General features: G+C 47.3%; 1 protein-coding gene across 1 annotated transcript in view; it reads right to left on the reverse strand.

The window, feature by feature from the left end:
* The window catches only part of PECAM1 (platelet and endothelial cell adhesion molecule 1), a 67,195-nt gene that overhangs the window by 15,871 nt on the left and 32,391 nt on the right, over positions 1 to 18,933 (reverse strand). Inside the window, exons 9-14 of the mRNA XM_025361830.1 lie at positions 18,817 to 18,924; positions 17,401 to 17,428; positions 16,294 to 16,367; positions 13,249 to 13,302; positions 11,119 to 11,181; positions 3,140 to 3,196 (exon numbers count right to left, since the gene is read on the reverse strand). Of these exons, the coding sequence (XP_025217615.1) occupies positions 3,140 to 3,196; positions 11,119 to 11,181; positions 13,249 to 13,302; positions 16,294 to 16,367; positions 17,401 to 17,428; positions 18,817 to 18,924 (384 nt within the window). The remainder of the gene's footprint in view (positions 1 to 3,139; positions 3,197 to 11,118; positions 11,182 to 13,248; positions 13,303 to 16,293; positions 16,368 to 17,400; positions 17,429 to 18,816; positions 18,925 to 18,933) is intronic.

Consider the following 18,933-nt stretch of genomic DNA (forward strand, 5'->3'; position numbering starts at 1 on the left):
ATTTATTGCTCTTTGTTAAGATGCTTTATATATTTATTTTTATTTTTATTTTTTTGAGACGGAGTTTCATTCTTGTTGCCCAGGCTGGAGTGTAATGGCGTGATCTCAGCTCACTGCAACCTCTGCCTCCCGGGTTCAAGCAATTCTCCTGCCTCAGTACAGGCATGTACCACCATGCCTGTATAATTTTTTGTGTTTTTAGTAGAGATGGGGTTTCACCATGTTAGTCAGGCTGGTCTCCAACTCCTGACCTCAGGTGATCCACCTGCCTCGGCCTCCCAAAGTGCTGGGATTACAGGCGTAAGCCACTGTTATCAGCCTAAGATGCTTTATAGACCCCAAGCGCTAACTGCCCCTTTGAGTTACTCATCATTGATGTTTCTCCTGTGTGATTTGCATTATGTATGTTAATAAACTCTGTTCTTCTCTCGTTAATCTGCTTGTCCAATTCGCAGGGCCCCAGTCGGAGCACTTAGGAGAGTAAAGGAAAAAAAGTTAAGTTTTTCCCTTCCTATATAGACTCTAGAACGCACACTAAGGTGCCTCCCTCTACCTATAAAAGGGCCTCCAACCAGTAGCCTCAGATGATCACAGACCTCGCTGGAGGCCTCGAGGCAGAGGTGGGAAGGAGCTGGCCTCCTGCAGTGAGGATCCCTGCAGCTTTCACCTTCTACCATCCCACTTCCCAAAACCGAAGACAGTACACCTCAGTGATCAAGAGCGTGGAGTCCACTCCGGGGAGGAACGATTCTCAGGGGCTTGCTTGCTGTGTGATCTTGGGCAAGCGTCTTAACCTGTCTATGCCTCAGTATCCTCAACTGTAAAATGGGATTTGTTGTGAATCCCATTGACAAATCCCATTGAAAGAGACAATGTACTTAGACCACTTAGCACATACAGTAAGTGCTCAAATAGGAGCTTTTGCATAACCAAAGCAACTGAAAGTGAACTCTTCAGCTCTGTCCAAGAAAGTGAACAATCTCAGGGACCACCAAGAAAGCAGAAGGGGCATTTTTGTACAATTGCACAATGGGAGCAACTTTGAACCCTACCTCACTTATAACTTTCCCTTACACTAGACAAATAGAAAACGCCTATTTATTGTCAGATTTGCACTTTGTTAGCTCTGAATATATGGAGATTGTGAAATGAGGTACTGGAGCCAAAAATTTCCCAGAGAATTGGTTATTCAGTAATTATTCAGGGTCAAATTCCGCAAGGGGTTGAGTTTCTGTTCTCCTTTCAAATATACCAACTTTTAAAAGTGAAGTAAGGAGTGATCAGTGTTTCAGATAAAAAGCAGGGTCTTCAGAGAATTGGATGGTTCTTTTAAAACAATGCTTTTTGCCTGGCGCAGTGGCTCACACTTGTAATCCCAGTACTTTAGGACACCGAAGCGGGTGGATTGCTTGAGCTCAGGAATTCAAGACCAGTCTGGGCAACATGGTGAAACCTCATCTCTACCAAAAATACAAAAACTTAGCTGGGCATGGTGGTGTGTGTCTGTGGTCCCAGCTACTTGGGAAAATCACAAGCCTTAGGGGCCAGGGGATGTCGCATGGAGGTTGCAGTCAGCTGAGATGGGACCACTGTACTCCAACCTGGGTGACAGAGTGAGGTCTCGTTTCAAACAAAAAACAAAACAAAACACAAACAGTGATCTCAAATATTGGCAGCATCAGAAACATCTGAGGCTGGCTAAGTTCAGATTCCAGAGACTAGTTTTGTGGGTCTGGGCTGGGCCTGATATTGCTGCTGCTGGTTCGCCGACTGCAATCGGATGAGCCATCCTTTTACGTTTATTTATTTATTTTGAATAAATAAATAAAGCACTTACTGAGCGCTTAATGAACCACCGCTCCCAGCCGGAGTAGCCACCCTTTGTAGAAATGTCCTGGACCATTTTAATGATCCCCTTTTCAAGAATCCACTTAAATAGAGGTCTGCTGTACAAAGTGAGATACTTACATAGTCACTATTTCCCCCACAATGTTTATGTCTTTTAGATTGCTGACTTACTTTCAGAATTTAAAAGTTGTCATTGTGTATTTCATTTCACCAGAATTGAATACAGTTATTAAAACCTCCCCCCCGAAAAAAAGGACTTGTTGAACTCCCCCAATTCCGGGTCTGCTTAAGCTCTGTGCTCAGCTCTGGGGGAAGCCCGTCCATGAGGAAGCAGTGGGTCATCATGGGAAGTGAAGTGGGGCCAGCCAAACCAAAAGAAATAGAGCAGACCTGCAAACCCACACCCACTCCCAAAGTCAGTCTATTGTCAGAAAAGCTGAAGCTGCTGGGCACGGGGCTCACACTTGTAATCCCAACACTTTGGGAGGCTGAGGCATGCGGATCACCTGAGGTTGGGAGTTCGAGACCAGCCTGACCAACTGGGAGAAACCCCGTCTCTACTAAAAATACAAAATTAGCTGGGTGTGGTGGCACATGCCTGTAATCCCAGCTACTCAGGAGGCTGAGGCAGGAGAATTGCTTGAACCCGGGAGGCAGAGGTTGTGATGAGCCGAGATCGCTCCGTTGCACTCCAGCCTGGGCATCAAGAGCGAAACTCTGTCTCAAAAAAAAAAAAAAAAAAAATTGCTGAGCATGGTGGTGGGCGCCTGTAAGCCTAGCCACTCAGGAGGCTGAGGCAGGTGAATCACTTGAATCCAGGAAGTGGAGGTTGCAGTGAGTCAAGATTGTACCACTGCACTCTCCAGCCTGAGTGACAGAGCAAGACTCCATATCAAAAGAAAAAAAAAAGAAAGAAAGAAAGAGAAAAAAAAAGAAAAAAGAAAAAAGAAGAAAGGCTAAAGCTACTGGGAGTCTCCAAAACAAAACGCTCGACGTCCAAGACCTTGGGGAACCCCAGCCACCAGGGCCTGTGTGGGGAGCAGGTAAGGGTCACTGGCTGGGGTCAGTAGGCACTCAAGAAGTACTTGTTGACTAAACGAATAGTAAATGTAATCCGAGGTGACTTTTTAAGGGGGGTGGGACAGAGGGAGCCCAGAGCACTGGTGTAAGAGGTGGCACCCCTTTTTTGGCCTTCTTTGCTTCCTCTTTTCTCTGCCCACTCCCAAGGCCCCATCAGTGATTCTAAGGGGCATCCATTCCCCAGGTTGGGGCACTGGGGAACCTCACTCACCAGGGACAGCTTTCCGGACTTCAGTGTACACTGTCTCTGTGCCCTTCTTTACTAGATCTGGAAAAAGGACAAGGCATAAGTTAGTAGCTGCCTCTGGGAACCAGGTCAGTCCACTGCAGTCATAGGAAAAGGTCTGAGGCTCTGCAGGCAAGGCTGTACCCCACCACTGCACCCCACTAGAACCAGGTCCAGAAGCACCCGGAGACCTTGTCATTTCTGATATTAGAAGATCCTGGCTGGGCGCGGTGGCTCACGCCTGTAATCCCAGCACTTTGGGAGGCTGAGGCGGGCAGATCACTGAGGTCAGGAGTTTGAGACCATCCTGGCCAACATGGCGAAACCCTGTCTCTACTAAAAATTCAAAAGATTAGCCGGGCGTGGTGATGCGTGCCTGTGATCCTAGCTCTTCGGGAGCTAAGGGATGAGAATCGCTTGAACCCAGGATGCAGAGGTTGCAATGAGCCAAGGTTGCAATGAGCCAAGATTGCGCCATTGCATTCTAGCCTGAGCAACAGAGTGAGACACCATCTCAAAAAAAAAGAAGAAGAAGAAGAAGATCTTGGTTTAACCAGCATCACCCCTAGTCTGGGAATAGGAGGTCAGCAGGTCATTGTGGAGCAGGGCCACATGCTCCAGAGGAATCCTGGACCTGAGGGGCCACGGATGGAGGGGCCCCAGCAAGGGCCTGCAGCCTCCAGCTTGGTGGCCCCGTTCCTCTTCCCCTGCCACCGTGACCCTTGTCCAGACACTCTGCCAGGTCCCTCAATGCAGGGTTGGGCTATGGCCTCCCCATCACCTGAGAGCCCAGACCCCGGGATCCAGAACCAGATCCCAAGGTCTGGGTTAGAGCCTGGGGGTTGTCAGTGACCCCAGGAATAGCCAGGACTGAGAACTCTTACAGGGTTAGACAGCTGGGCTGGCTGTTTTCACTGCTGGCTCCTGAAACTCCTTGCAGCTTCTGGTTGGATTGGTCTGGGGGGCGGGTCCCTGGTGCTGGTTTTTTTAGCAGCTCCTCAGGGGCTCTACTATGCAGACAAGGCTGAGCTCCTCTGGGTTAGACCCTCTCAATATAGCGGCATGTTGACTGACCCAGGGTGTGGTGTACACCTGGAGGAGACTCAAGGGCGCCCTTCCTGCCATCTGTTTACCTTACACTGGGGTATGGGCACAGGATGTGTACACAAAAATACACAGCGTACACACATGCACACTCATGCACACAATGTATATACATTCTATGTACACTCTCATACAGTGTGTAGGGTATGTCTGCACACATTGTATACACATACAGCACGTACATACACACTGTATGTACAAATATGCAAGCTGGGTGTGCACACACATACATACCCACCAACCCTGAGGAAACAGGATGGAACCTGGCCACTTCCCAGCTCCTGTCACCTGCACAGAGGCCCAGGAAGCCTTTCTGTAGAAAAGAGCCTGATGTCGTGTGGGCCATTATTCTCCTTTTACAGATGGGGAAAGGGAGCCCCAGATAGGGTAAGGGACTTCCTGTGCCACGGTCAGTGCATTTCCCTCCTCAGAGTGGGTGGCCGGGGTGTGACCCTGGACTCTACCTGCACTGAGATGCCCTCGTCTCACCATGCTCCAGGGACACCCCACTCTCACCTCCTGGCCCCACACACACTCCTCCACAGCCAGCACTGCCCTTTCTCCCTGCCCCATTTCCCTGCAACCCTGGTAGAGCTTCACGCATGTACCAACACCCCCACACTTACCCTCCCTCTGTGTCCTGGGACGTTACAGGGCCCCCTGAGCTCCATAGCATGTTGGTGACATTTGTCTACAACACACTGACATGACTTATTCCCAAGACCATCTCCCTGGCACCTCCTCTGGGGCGACAGCTGGGGTCTTGGACATGTCCCATTCCTGGGCTTGCTCAGCTGCCCAGGGGCACCTGTCCAAGTTTGAAGTGACAATAATGGTGGTGGTTTCTGTGTTAGGAACCATTTGTGAGGTGAAAGCCTGGGGGTGGGTCAGATCCCTACAGTTGAACTTGGGGCATTTGGGGAGACTAGGGCCTTACACTGACTTCCCCAGGGCACCAAACAGGATTTGGAACTCAGTAGAGTGACTGAGCCACCAGGGTACCCCACTGCTGGGACAGCAGAGATGCCCACACACCCCTCATTCTCTGTGGCGCCAGATGTGGGGGCCTCAAGGGAAGCTGTAGGGATCCCCATCCCTACTGGGGGATCCTCCACATCCCCAAGACACCGTCTGCTTGATGTCAGGCCTGGCCAAGTCACTCACTCAGCAGAATCCTAGCCACCTAGTGTGAACCCCACACTGTGGAAGAGGAAAGGTGATCGGGCCTGGTCCCAGCTTTCAGGAGCTCCAGGCTGCAAGGCAGACAGGTGCACAAACAACGCAGACACTGCAATAAATGCTGCCGAATGCCATGTACCAGGTGCATGGTGCGGGGGCAGTCATGGCCAGCTCACCCTCCGACCCAGGCCTACAGTGGGGGCTGGGGCAGGTGGGGAATAAATGGAGGGAGAGGTCTTGGTGTTTGGGCCTGGGGGCCCAGACACCTTGCACACTTTAGGAACCCCATAGTCCCCAGGCCCACAAGGGGCAGCTGGAGACCTCTCTGGTGGCCTTGGGGATGCTGTAACACTCATGCCAGCCAGGGCAGCAGGGGAGGCTTCTGCTTCTTGGTGGAGCTGCTAGAGTTGCAGCTGCTCCCAAATCTGCCCAGCTTAGTGATGGGTGGGCAGGCAGAGTTGTAGCTTATCATTACCTCCCCTCCCCACCCACTCCACGGCAGCAGCTGCCTGCTAATGAGTAAACCAGGCTGGCAGGCTGTTTGTCTCTGCTGTCAGGGATGTTTCCGGATGCGGCTTTATTTTGGCTTCTGTTTTTCTCTGTGTTAACAGAGAAGGAGATGGCTTCAACGTCATGGGGTTTTCCCAGCAATTAGTCTCAGAGCAAACATGCAGCATACCAGGATTTACTGAGTTCCTTCCTGCCCCTCCTCCACCCCAAGTGACTACTTGGTTGGCTGCCACTAGGGTCAGAGCTGGATGTGGTTCCCATCCCCTCCTCCATAGGAGGAAGAAGCCTTGAGAACAGGGAACTGGCTTGGTTAAGACCAGGTCAAATGTACTAACCACTGGCCTTGTACCCACAAAGCCCCTTTTCTTACCTGGTAATACCCGGCTCTCCACCCACAGGAAGGCAGAGAGGGAACACCTGAGGCTCAGGCCTGACCTCCCCCCACACTGCTCCTTAGCTGCCAAGGAGGAGGATGGGTCTAGAAAACTCATATTGAACTCCCAAAAAGCTCTCCATTGCCCCCAAGTGACCCTCCTTACGGGTCTACCTGGACCTCTGCAGCCCACACAGCGTTTGTGCAAATGGGAAAGAGGGGCCAGTTAGGTGATGGCACCCCTGCAGCTGCACAGCGTGGCAAGGAGGACACATGCTGACCACCTCTGCTTCACCCAATCCTGGGGGGTCTCGATACCTCCTAATTTTACAATTTTTTGTAGAAATAAGTTCTTGCTTTGTTGCCCAGGCTGGTCTTGAACGCCTGGGCTCAAGTGATCCTCTCGCCTCTGTCTCCCAAAGTGCTGGCATTACAATACCTCCTTCTTGTCTTTTCAACCTTTCCCCGTCTTTGAGTAAGAAAAAGAAAACCAGGGCCAGGTGCAGCGGTTCATGCTTGTAATCCCAGCACTTTGGGAGGCTGAGGTGGGCAGATCAGTGAAAGTTGAGAGTTCAAGATCAGCCTGGCCAACATGGTGAAACCCTGTCTCTATTAAAAATACAGAATTAGCCAGATGTGGTAGCAGGCACTTGTAATCCCAGCTACTCGGGAGGCTGAGGCAGGAGAATTGCTTGAACCCGGGAGGTGGAGGTTGCAGTGAGCCAAGATCGCACCATTGCACTCCAGTCTGGGCAACAGCGCGAGACCCTGCCACACACTCACACACACACACGCACACACACACACGCACACACACACAGCAGCAGCAGCAGCAGCAGCAGCAGGAGGCAGTAATTAGGTCTCCCATCCTGGCCATTCAATTCTTCATCTGGTGCTGCAATCTGAGTCCAAGATATATCTACAATAGAATCCATACATTGCTAGCTCTGTGCCCGCCCATCCCTCTTGCCTGGTGATAACATACTAGTCTCTCTGCTTCTGTTCTTGCTCTCCTTCAGTCTGTTTTCCATGCCAACCACAAGGACTTTTTTTTTTCTTTTTTTGAGACGGAGTATCACTCTATCGCTGAGGCTGGAGTGCAGTGGTACAATCTCGGCTCACTGCAACCTACGCCTCCTGGGTTCAAGCAATTCTCCTGCCTCAGACTCCCAAGTAGCCAGGATTACAGGCACATGCCACCATGCCAGGCTAATTTTTGTGTTTTTAGTAGAGACAGGGTTTCACCACGTTGGCCGGGCTGGTCTCAAACTCCTGACCTCAGGTGATCCGCCTGCTTCGGCCTCCCAAAGTGTTGGGATTATAGGTGTGAGCCACCGTGCCCGGCCAAGGACATTTTTTAAAGAAGAAAGTTGAAAGCTGTTACTTCCTTGTCTAAATCCTTCCAAAGGCTCTCGAATCCACTTAGAATAGAATGCAAAGAAATCCTCGGAGGCCCTGCATTCTCCCCAGCTTCCTGTGCCTGCCTTCTGTCCTGCTCACTCTGCAGACGCAATGGCCTCCTTTCAAATCTTGGATGAGCCAAGCTCTGAACTGCCTCACACTGCCCTTTCTATTTTCTGGGACTTCCTATTTCCAGGAGGGACACCCCTCCCTCCTGGTGGGGCTACCTTCTTTGCACCCTTCTGGCCCTGCTTAAATGTCACCCCTCGAAGAGGCCTCTTTGGGCCATCCAAGCCAGAAAATATGTCACCTTTTATGCCTTCTCATCGCACCCTGTTCTTCCCCTTCCAGGCACTTATGATAACCAGTGCCACCCAGCCTTTGCTGCAGTGTGTTCCTGGCTCCCTCTCAGGCTGTCCCTCCACAAGGGAGGATCTGTATGTGCCTGTGCTGCCTTCATAGTGGCTGGTCCATCACGAGCCTTAATCACAATTTGTTATCTCAACAAGTGAATCACTTTACAGTGAAATAAAGAGGAAGAGGCCAGGCATGGTGGTTCACGCCTGTAATCCCAGCACTTTGGGAGGCCAAGGCGGGTGGATCACCCAAGGTCAGGAGTTCGAGACCAGCCTGGCCAACATGGTGAAACCCTGTCTCTACTAAAAATACAAAAATTAGCCGGGCATGGTGGCGCGTGCCTGTAATCCCAGGTACTCGGGAGGCTGAGGCAGGAGAATAGCCTGAACCCGGAAAGCAGAGGAAGCAGTGTGCCGAAATTGTGTCATTACACTTCAGCCTGGGCGACAAGAGCAAGACTGTCTTAAAAAAAAAAAAAACAAGAGGAAGAGAGCTTCAGGCCTGCCATGTTCCCCACCCCTCTCAGGTCCAGCCTAGACTCGGAAGTGAGTTGTGCAGATTGGGCAGTACACAATCCCCGGGGGCCATTCTGTTGGTAGGCTATGGGAGTGTGCCCCAGTGGTGCAGCATACAGCCCAGCGGCTCTGCGGGGCATTTCCTTACTTTCCTCTGTAAGGAAAGTTCTGTGCATACACCTGCTGACACTCAGCCCAGGCTCAAAAAGGGAAGAAAAGGAGAAGTGCAAGACTCCTCCCAGATCAAGGAGCAAGGGGTGATTTCAGGACCCCATTGCCATGTGGTCTGGCTGGCACAGCCTGGAAAACTGCACGCATTCAGCCTGCACAGTCTGGAAAACTGCCCCAGGCCTGCCTGGCTAGGTGGATGCAGCCTGGGGTTAGCCTCAGAGGAAGGGAGACAGATGGCAATGATCCCAGGGAGCTTCCCAGCTGGGCAGGAAGATTCTGAGACTGCTTCCTTTGAGCGTGCAGGAGCCACTGTTTCCTTTGAGTGTGCAGGAGTGTGCAGTGACCCCCCGGGACTGTGTACTGCCCAATCTGGATTAGCAAAGGAGGAGGAGGGTTAGGAGATGCATTTTTAATTTTTTTTTAGACACAGTCTTGCTCTGCCGCCCAGGCTGGAAAGCAGTGGCATGATCTTGGCTCACTGCAACTTCTGCCTCCTGGGTTCAAGCGATTCTTCTGCCTCAGCCTCCCCAGTAGCTTGGATTACAGGCACGCACCACGACACCCAGCTAATTTTTGTATTTTTAGTAGAGATGGGGTTTCACCGTGTTGGCCAGGCTGGTCTCAAACTCCTGGCCTCAAGTGATCCGCCTGCCTTGGCCCCCCAAAGTACTGGGATTACAGGTGTGAGCCGCCGTGCCTGGCCAGGAGATGCATGTTTTTTATGGTGCCCAAAGCAAACGAGATTGATGTTCTAGCATTTGCTATGAAGCAGCCCACTCTGCATCCATTTCCCCAGCACAGAATCAGAGACAGGGACTTCCAGGCCAGCCTGCCCTTGAGAGAACCACATACACAAAAACAAAACCCAAGGTGTAAAATCAGTGCCACTGCTCACACGGACAGGGATCTTGTGCTTTCAAAAGCCTTTACCTAAGTGTCCCTCTAAATGGCAAAGCACTCGATACCTTGAAACATGCATTTGATTTACACACATTCAGTCTGCACAAGCAACTTTAGGAACACACTGGGTGTGAACAAATTGCTCAGTACTTCCTAATTCCCTGGCACTTAGTAAGTGCTTAATAAATCTTACCTATTATTAGTAGTATCATAACTAATAATTATCAAAAATTGGCCAGGTGTGGTGGCTTCTGCCTGTAATCCCAGCACTTTGGGAGACAAAAGTGGGTAGATCGCTTGAACCTAGGAATTTGAGACCAGCCGGGGCAACATGGCGAAACTCTGTCTCTATTTTTCTTTAATTAAGTTTTAAAATTATTGAGGCTGGGTATGGTGGCTCATGCCTGTAATCCCAGCACTTTGGGAGGCTGAGGTGGGTGGATCATTTGAGGTCAGAAGTTCGAATTCATGCTGGCCAACATGGTGAAACCCCATCTCCACTAAAAATACAAAAAAAAAAAAAAAAAAAAAAATTTGCCGGCTGTGGTGGTGCACACCTGTAATCCCAGCTACTCAGGAGGCTGAGGCGGGAGAATCGCTTGAACCCAGGAGGCAGAGGTTGCAGTGAGCTGAGATTGCATCACTGCACTCCAGCCTGGGCAACAGAGTGAGACTCTGTCTCACCAAAGAAAAAAAAATATATATATATATTATAAAAAATATATAAATAATATAAATATATTATACATAAAATATATAAAAATAAAAATACATAAAATATATTATAAAAATATATTGTATATACACAAAGAAAACATATATATATTTTTTCATATATATATTTTTATATATATATATTTTCATATATATATTTTTATATATATATATTTTTATATATATATATTTTTTCATATATATATATATATATATATATATTTTTTTTTTAGATGGAGTCTTGCTGTGTCGCCCAGTCTGGAATGCAGTGGTACAATCTCAGCTCACTGCAACCTCTGCCTTCCAGGTTCAAGCGATTCTCCTGCCTCAGCCTCCTGAGTAGCTGGGATTACAGGTGCATGCCACCATCCCCAGCTAATTTTTGTATTTTTAGTAGAGACAGGGTTTCACCATGTTGGTCAGGCTGGTCTCGAACTCCTGACCTCAGGTGATCCACGCACCTTGGCCTCCCAAAGTGCTAGGATTACAGGTGTGAGCCACTGCGCCTGGTCTTGTTTTTTTTTTCTTTTAAATTATTGAAATTTTATAGCTCAGAGACAGGTCCAGGGCCAGCGCCTTTGCTCCTTCCAGTCTTAGCAGGCCGGTAGGTCTGCTAATCACTTCCTTTGGAGCGACTGAGGGTGCACAGACTCTTCTCACTGAACACAGCAGCCCCCCACCCCTGGGGTTTACACCCAAGCCAAAGGCAATGCCTGGGGACTCACTCGAGTGGCACTTACCTTTGTGAGGCTCAGCTAAGGACACTTGCACTTCTGTGTACTGCACGTCTGAGGTCAGAGGCTCTGCTCAAAGAAACCACAGCAACTTGTTGTTTAGGTAGAATCTCTTGTGGGCACGTCAGATCATAGAAGTAGAGACTTTCCTTTCTGGTTCTTTTTTTTTTTTTTTTTTGAGACAGAGTCTCACTGTGTTGCCCAGGCTGGAGTGCAGTGGTGCGATCTTAGCTAACTACAGCCTCCACCTTCTGGGTTCAAGTGATTCTCCTGCCTCAGCCTCCTGAGTAGCTGGGATTACAGGTATGCACCACCACGCCCGGCTAATTTTTGTATTTTTAGTAGAGACAGGGTTAATTTTTGTATTTTTAGTAGAGACAGGGTTAATTTTTGTATTTTTAGTAGAGACAGGGTTTCACCATATTGGCCAGGCTGGTTTTGAACTCCTGACCTCAAGTGATCCACCCACCTCAGCCTCCCAAAGTGCTGGGATTACAGGCATGAGCCACTGCGCCTGGCCAGATTTTCATTCAGGTTATTAAAGTATTCTGTATTTTGAGGGGGCAGCCAGACACAGGCTTAATTCCATTCGGGATGAGGAAGGGAGTACAAACCCCCGCACTGGTCCAGGAGACAGACACAGGGCCTCGGGGCCCATGGTTTCCTCCCTGACTCCTGTTACCAAGATGTGGAGGGACCCCCTGGCCTAGGTCCCTGTTTCTACAGTGGGAAGACTTGGAACAGGTCAGTAGAGACAGAAAACAGCCCAGTATCAGCCCCAGCAGTTCTCCCAGTTTAGTCTCACTCAAGGTGCTGGAAGCCTTCTCCACAGCCACAGGCAAAGCTGCCTCCGAGACCAAGAGGATTTCAGGAAATGGGGAACAGGGGTCACTAGCCTAAAATACTTGGAAGTATGAGGCATACAAGTGAATGAAATCGCCCAGGGTACAAGGTGAAAGCTAGAAAAGTAGTTTGTCTTCAAGTCAAAAATATTACTGTTTTGTTTTTAAAGCCCTAAAGAACAGGGACTCTCATCAGCTACCAAAACAATGATTCTGCAGTCAAAGATACATTTCAGGCTGAGTGTGGTGGCTCATGCCTCTAATCCCAGTACTTTGGGAGGCTGAGGCGGGCAGATCACCTGAGGTCAGGAGTTCATCAGCCTGGCCAACATGGTAAAAACCCACCAATACGAAAAATACAAAAATTAACTGGGGGTGGTGACACACACCTGTCATCCCAGCTACTTGGGAGGCTGAGGCACAAGAATGGCTTGAACCCAGTAGGCAGAGGCTGTAGTGAGCCGAGATTGTGCCACTGTACTCCAGCTTGCACAACAGAGTAAGACTCTGTATAAAAAAAAAAAAAAAAGAGCCAGGCGCAGTGGCTCACACCTGCAATTCCAGCATTTTGGGAGGCTGAGGCGGGCGGATAACGAGGTCAGGAGTTCAAGACCAGCCTGGCCAAAAGAGTGAAACCCTGTCTCTACTAAAAATACAAAAATTAGCTGGGCGTGGTGGCGGGCGCCTGTAGTCCTGGTTACTTGGGAGGCTGAGGCAGGAGAATTGCTTGAACCCGGGAGGTGGAGGTTGCAGTGAGTCGAGATCGCACCACTGCACTCCAGCCTGGGTGACAGAACAAGACTCTTGTCTCAAGACAAAAAAAAGAAAGAAAGGAAGAGATCTTAACGGAATCCTTTCTCTTCCTTAGAAGCCTTAGCTCCCATGGCAGCAGCCTAGAGCAAAAGGAATTTTGAAAAATGATTTAGTCCAATCCCTCAGTGCTTCAGGCAGAAGAGAGCAGTACAATTGTCTTTAAAAATCACCACCTCAATACCCAAGAGAAAAGAGGTCCCACTGCCTTACCCAGTAGCCCATTATGAGTCAGGAAGTTGTTTTTTGGATATAACCCAGTTCTTCCCTACTTTGATTTAGGTGACTTTCCTACTGAGGACACTAGATAGCATCTCTGGTGAAAGTAACTAGCCACCTCCCTTGACGCATCAGCTGGGTACAGGGTCATTAAGAGAGGTGGGAAATTATCCACAGTCCTTCAAGTTTTAGTTTTCTTTTCCGTAAGTCTTTTTTTTTTAATGTAAAAGTTGGTTCTAATAAAAACATGTAATTAGATAATTACCTTTATTATCATTTATTGGTTTCATTGCATGGTTTCCGACATCATCATTGTGACCTAGTTGAAAAATAACAAGTAGGATGAGTGACAAGGGAAATTCTAGTTTTCTAAAACCTTTTAAAAATTCAGTGCCCCCAACAAAGTCAAGTCTGATTTATTCAGTGTAGTGACAGTCAGCATTGTTTTTGAGTCCTGGGTCCCCTCGTTGGTCTCCCTGTGGCCTCCATTTGACCTACTGTGTAGTCTTTTTCTTTTTTTTTTTGAGACGATGTCTTGCTCTGTTACACAGGCTGGAGTGCAGTGGTGCGATCTTGGCTCACTGAAGCCTCTTCCTCCTGGGTTCCAGCTATTCTCCTGCCTCAGCCTCCTGGGTAGCTGGGATTATAGGAGCGCACCACCACACCCGGCTGATTTTTGTATTTTTAGTAGAGTTGGGATTTCACCATGTTGGCCAGGCTGGTCTCAAACTCCTGACCTCATGTGATCTGCCCTCCTTGGCCTCCCAAAGTGCTGGGATTACAGTCGTGAGCCACCGTGCCAGGCCTGTGTGGTCTTTTTCTAACACTGGTGGGACGTCTACCATCCCATGGCAGAGGCACTTCTGTTTGTGAACTATTTGGAATTCAGAATTGTTCATGTGAGCAAATTCATGAGAAATTCTGGAAGGGACCAGCTAGTACTCATAAACATGAAGGACATTAGTTAATTAAGCCTGTCTAGTTGGAGAACTGGATTGATGAAAACATAGTTTAAAGAAATAGCAGTATCTCCAAGTTATCATCTCAGTGGGCATGGACAAAGACCACTTTTGTCTTTTTTTTTTTATTAAGTTGTCCTTTATTACAAAGAATTCTTACAAATGTCACAAATACTATTCTTGAACACACGGTTTTCCATCATGTATTTGAATTAATTACTATCATAATTATTAAAATATATTTATAAATTGAAATAATCTATGCAGAGATGATATAATAAGAATTGGAGTATTTGGAAATTTGGAGAAAAATCTTATTTTCATATAAACCTATATCAACATTTAATTTAGTTAAATGTTGTACTTATATATAAATAATACAAATCACCGACAGAAGCCCCTTATGCCAAAAAGGTATTATTTTTTCTGTAGCAGTAGATTACTTTTTGGTAAATATTTACCTTTTTTTTTTTTTTTTAAGAGATGGGGGGGTCTCGTTTTGGTGCACAGGCTGGTCTTGAACTCCTGGCCTCAAGTGATCCTCCCACCTCAGCTTCCCAAAGAGCTGGGATTATAGGCATAAACTACCATGCCTGGCCTGAATATAGTTCCTTCCTTCCTTCCTTCCTTCCTTCCTTCCTTCCTTCCTTCCTTCCTTCCTTCCTTTTTCTTTCTTTCTTTGAGATGGAGTTTCACTCTTGTTGCTCAGGCTGGAGTGCAATGTTGTGATCTCAGGTCACTGCAACCTCCGCCTCCCAGGTTCAAGCGATTCTCCTGCCTCAGCCTCCTGAGTAGCTGGGATTACAAGCATGCACACCATGCCCGGCTAATTTTTTGCATTTCTAGTAGAGACAGGGTTACACCATGTTGGCCAGGGTGGTTTTAAACTCCTGACCTCAAGTGATCCACCTGCCTCGGCCTCCCAAAGTGTTGAAATTACAGGCATGAGCCACCACGCACAGCCTAGAATATAGTTTCTTAAACAATATATTTGCTCTTTTCTATTTACTGACACACTACTTTTATTACTACAAATATTTTATTTTCCTTTTTTAAAGTTTATGACTCAATACTATATGAATTACTCAATTCTTAAAACATATTTCTCAAGCAAAATATGTCTCTGTAAAAGGTATATCCTAAAAATTTCTTATTTTGTGAGATACTTATAGAATTAGAAAAGAACGTGAGCATTCTCTGACCATACCTGCTGATAAAGCAATAAAAGTGGCTGGGCTCAGCGGCTCACACCCATAATCCAGTACTTTGGGAGGCCAAGGCAGAAGGATTGCTTAAGCCCAGGAGTCTGAAACTAGTGGATTGTAGAGTGCCATCTCTACAAAAAATAAAAATTAGCTGGGCATGGTGGTGCATGCCTGTGATCCCAGCTACTCAGGAGGTTGAGATGGGAGGATCACCTCAGCCTGGGAGGTAGAGGCTGCAGTGAGGTGAGATTGCACCACTGCAGGCCTAGGAAGACCCTGTGAAAGGAAGGGAAGGGGAGGGGAGGGGAGGGGAAGGGAAGGGGAAGGGAAGGGGAAGGGAAGGGAAGAAGGAAGGAAGGAGGAAGGAAGGAAGGAAGGAAGGAAGGAAGGAAGGAAGGAAGGAAGGAAAGAAAGAGAAGAAAGAAGGGAAGAAAGAAAGAAGGAAAGAAGGAAGGAAGGAAGAAAGAAAAGAGGAAGAGTGTTCCAAATTTGGTCTGGGACAGGACTTTTTGTGTGAGGTAATTATAGCCCCCTCTGGGAAGTAAGTAGCATCCCTGCTGAAATGCTTGAGCAATTTTCTTACTAAGCTGGGATTAAGAACTCCTAGGACTGGCTATCATTCAGCTGAGCTGACCCTGATGCTAGTGATGAGCCTTATGACTAGATATTTCTTAATTGGAACACTTTTTTTTCTATGCCTCTACTAAAAGAATATTGAAATTGCTTTCCCTTTGTGGCAAATTTGAAGGAAAACTGTCTTGTGTTTGTAATACTTCCATCTAAGAAGATGTTTTACCAGTGTTTTCATTCAATATCTGGTCTCTGTCTTGAAAATGGAGAATGATAATATTATGCTGGAACAATGTCAAAGTCTTTGAAGGTAACAAGGTGTTATGATTATTCTCCATCTTTCATCTACGGGGAGTTTAGAAGGTGGCGAAGTTAGAATAAAATGTGCTACCTTTCCTTTTACGTTTCTGTATATTAGCTCACGGCCCAGTGGCTGATGAGATGAAGTACCCTGTTGAAGCCAGGGTTTCTCTTCCAACTGCATTCCCACTACTTACAAATTCTGCTTCTGAGAGGGATAAGGAAGTATGTAGCAAGCTGGGGAAAATTAGCAATGGCAGGAGACCGTGACTTTACCGTAGTGACTGTTAGCTTCCATACTGGGATCTGACATTTTCTCGTTGTTGGAGTTCAGAAGTGGTACTGCGGGCCTTAAAATGAAATATAAAAAGGGAAAACAACATATAGATATATTTCTTGTTGTTATTCTAACCCCAAACCAATGAAGTAATCAAAGGAAGATCATGAGAAAACCAGGAAGAGTTTTCCAAGGTAAGGAAAACTTAACTCACTCTCTCATTTGGAAAACTAATATTTTTTGGTAGCTCCAAGGATTATGTGAAAAAACTTTTTTTTTTTTTTTAGACAGAGTCTCACTCTGTCGTCCAGGCTGGAGTGCAGCAGTGCAATCTTGCCTCACTGCAGCCTCCGCCTCCTGGGTTCAAGCGATTCTCATGCCTCAGCCTCCCAAGTAGCTGGGATTTCAGGAGTGCACCACCATGCCTGGTTACTTTTTGTATTTTTAGTAGAGATGGGGTTTCAGCATGTTGGCCAGGCGGGTCTTGAACTCCTGACCTCAGGTGATCTGCCCGCCTTGGCATCCCAAGGTGCTGGGATTACAGGCGCGAGCCACCATGCTTGGCAGTGATAAAACTTTTTCCTATTAAAATAAGTATCAGGACCAAAGGGGACATGAATACCGGGAGTCCTTCACAGGCTACTCCCAAGCCCCTGAATTCCTTATGCTGTGCTACTGTTTCTCTCTGGAACAGAGCAATCATTTCTATACTTTTGGATTTCAGATTTCAGGAACTGTAAAGGTAGTAAAACTATTTTTTAAATGCCAACTCTATTTTGCCAAATTAAAAAAAATCATCTATTACCATTATAATTTCATAAGGAAAAGGAGATTTCACAAATAATCATGTAGGAAGGACATGATCTCAGAATAAAAGCCATTCCTCCCCATGAAAGGACAATTGGCAACCTTCCACTGAGATATACGCGCGCGCGCGTATACACACACACACACACACACACACACACAAAACTCACACCCAAGGAAGGCCTATATTTTTCTGAGTTTGCCAGAGCCACTGAAAACTTCCTAATGACCAGAACCTCGCTTCAGACATGTCCACTGTGCTCACAGAGCAGCCGCCCCCTTCTTACAACTACACTCACCTGGACATTTCCACTGGCATCTGCTTGGCTTTAAAAAAGAAAAAGAAAAATCAAAGTCAGTATATGGTGCCCACCTCCATACTACTCTAATGGCCAAAACGCCAATTACTTTTGCACTAAACCTAATAGATAGAAAACACTTTCTTTTCTTTCTTTTACTCCTAGTAAGCTGTGAGGGAACACTCTTTTCAACTACATTTGACTTTCCAGAAGATTGAATACCCAGAAAAAGAGAGAAAAGGAAGCCAAACATATTCACTCTTTTACAAAAGACAGAAAAGAAAGAGGTATTCTCTTGGTTTTATATCAAGATATTTCCCCAGAAACATGATCTCTTGACTATTTTAGCCAGAAGTGATTTTTGTTAGTGAAATGTGATGGAAAAAGAGACAATGATACAGGAATCAGATCAGCCAGATAAGCAGGCAGCTCTCTCCCTCTCTTTCTCTCTCTCTCTCTTTCTGAGACAGAGTCTTGCTCTGTTGCCCAGGCCGGAGTACAGTGGTATGATCTGGGCTCACTGGGTTCAAGGGATTCTCCTGCCTCAGCCTCCCGAGTAGCTGCGATTACAGGCGCCCATCACCACGTCTGGCCAATTTTGGTATTTTTAGTAGAGATCGGGGTTTCGCCATGTTGTCCCAACTAGTCTTGAACTCTTGACCTCAAGTGATCCACCTGCCTTGGCTCCCAAAGTGCTGGAATTACAGGTGTGAGCCACCGTGCCTGACCACGCTCTTTGATTCCAGATAATTACAAAAAGTAAAGGCCAAATCAATCCCTGCACTTGGAACTCGAAGCTGGCCTGAGACCAATGAAATGGTGTTGCTCTGTCTTCCCTGATGGGTAGCAGCTTTCCTGACAAAACCCAGGGCCCCTCCTCATCCCATCTGCCCCTCCCATCCTAGGCAGCAGCACCAGAGGCTCCAAAAGAACCTACCTTATCTCACAAAAAATTTTTTGCAGAATTTACTGATGCTCTGCCCTTTTCCTTGAGTCTTGGACAGCTGACTCTGATTCCTGGTTATTGAGTGGTCCTGGCTGCTCAGCTGGGCTTACTTAGCTAACCCCAAGCATAGGGTAGAAGTCATAGCACAACTGCCAGGTTAATTACTAAGCAATCAATGTGTGTGTGTAACATGTGGGTGTTATGCGCATGTAGGTGTCTCCAAGACGCTTGCATCCCACTCTGCATGCATTACAGGACTAGGTGTGGACAAATCTACAGAAATGGCTTCTTCTAACCACACGAAGATGCAATTTCCCCCCAAATTTATCTTTTCTGGTTTGCCCAATGAGGAAAGTAATAGCTTTCATTTTTGCCTAGCTGAATCCAGGGGTCGGAAAAGCACCACGTATCCCTGGCTGGTTTCCTGGCAAGGACGACCAGTCAGTATGGAAGGAAAGAACTATGCTCACCCTTGGCTTTCCTCAGAAAATAACATTTGGCCCCAATGATCAAGAAAGCAATGATCACTCCGATGACAACCACTGCAATAAGTCCTTTCTTCCATGCGGCAAGAACGACTGAAAAAC

This window comes from Theropithecus gelada, chromosome 16 (assembly GCF_003255815.1).
Source record: "Theropithecus gelada isolate Dixy chromosome 16, Tgel_1.0, whole genome shotgun sequence".
Classification (NCBI taxonomy): Eukaryota; Metazoa; Chordata; class Mammalia; order Primates; family Cercopithecidae; genus Theropithecus; species Theropithecus gelada.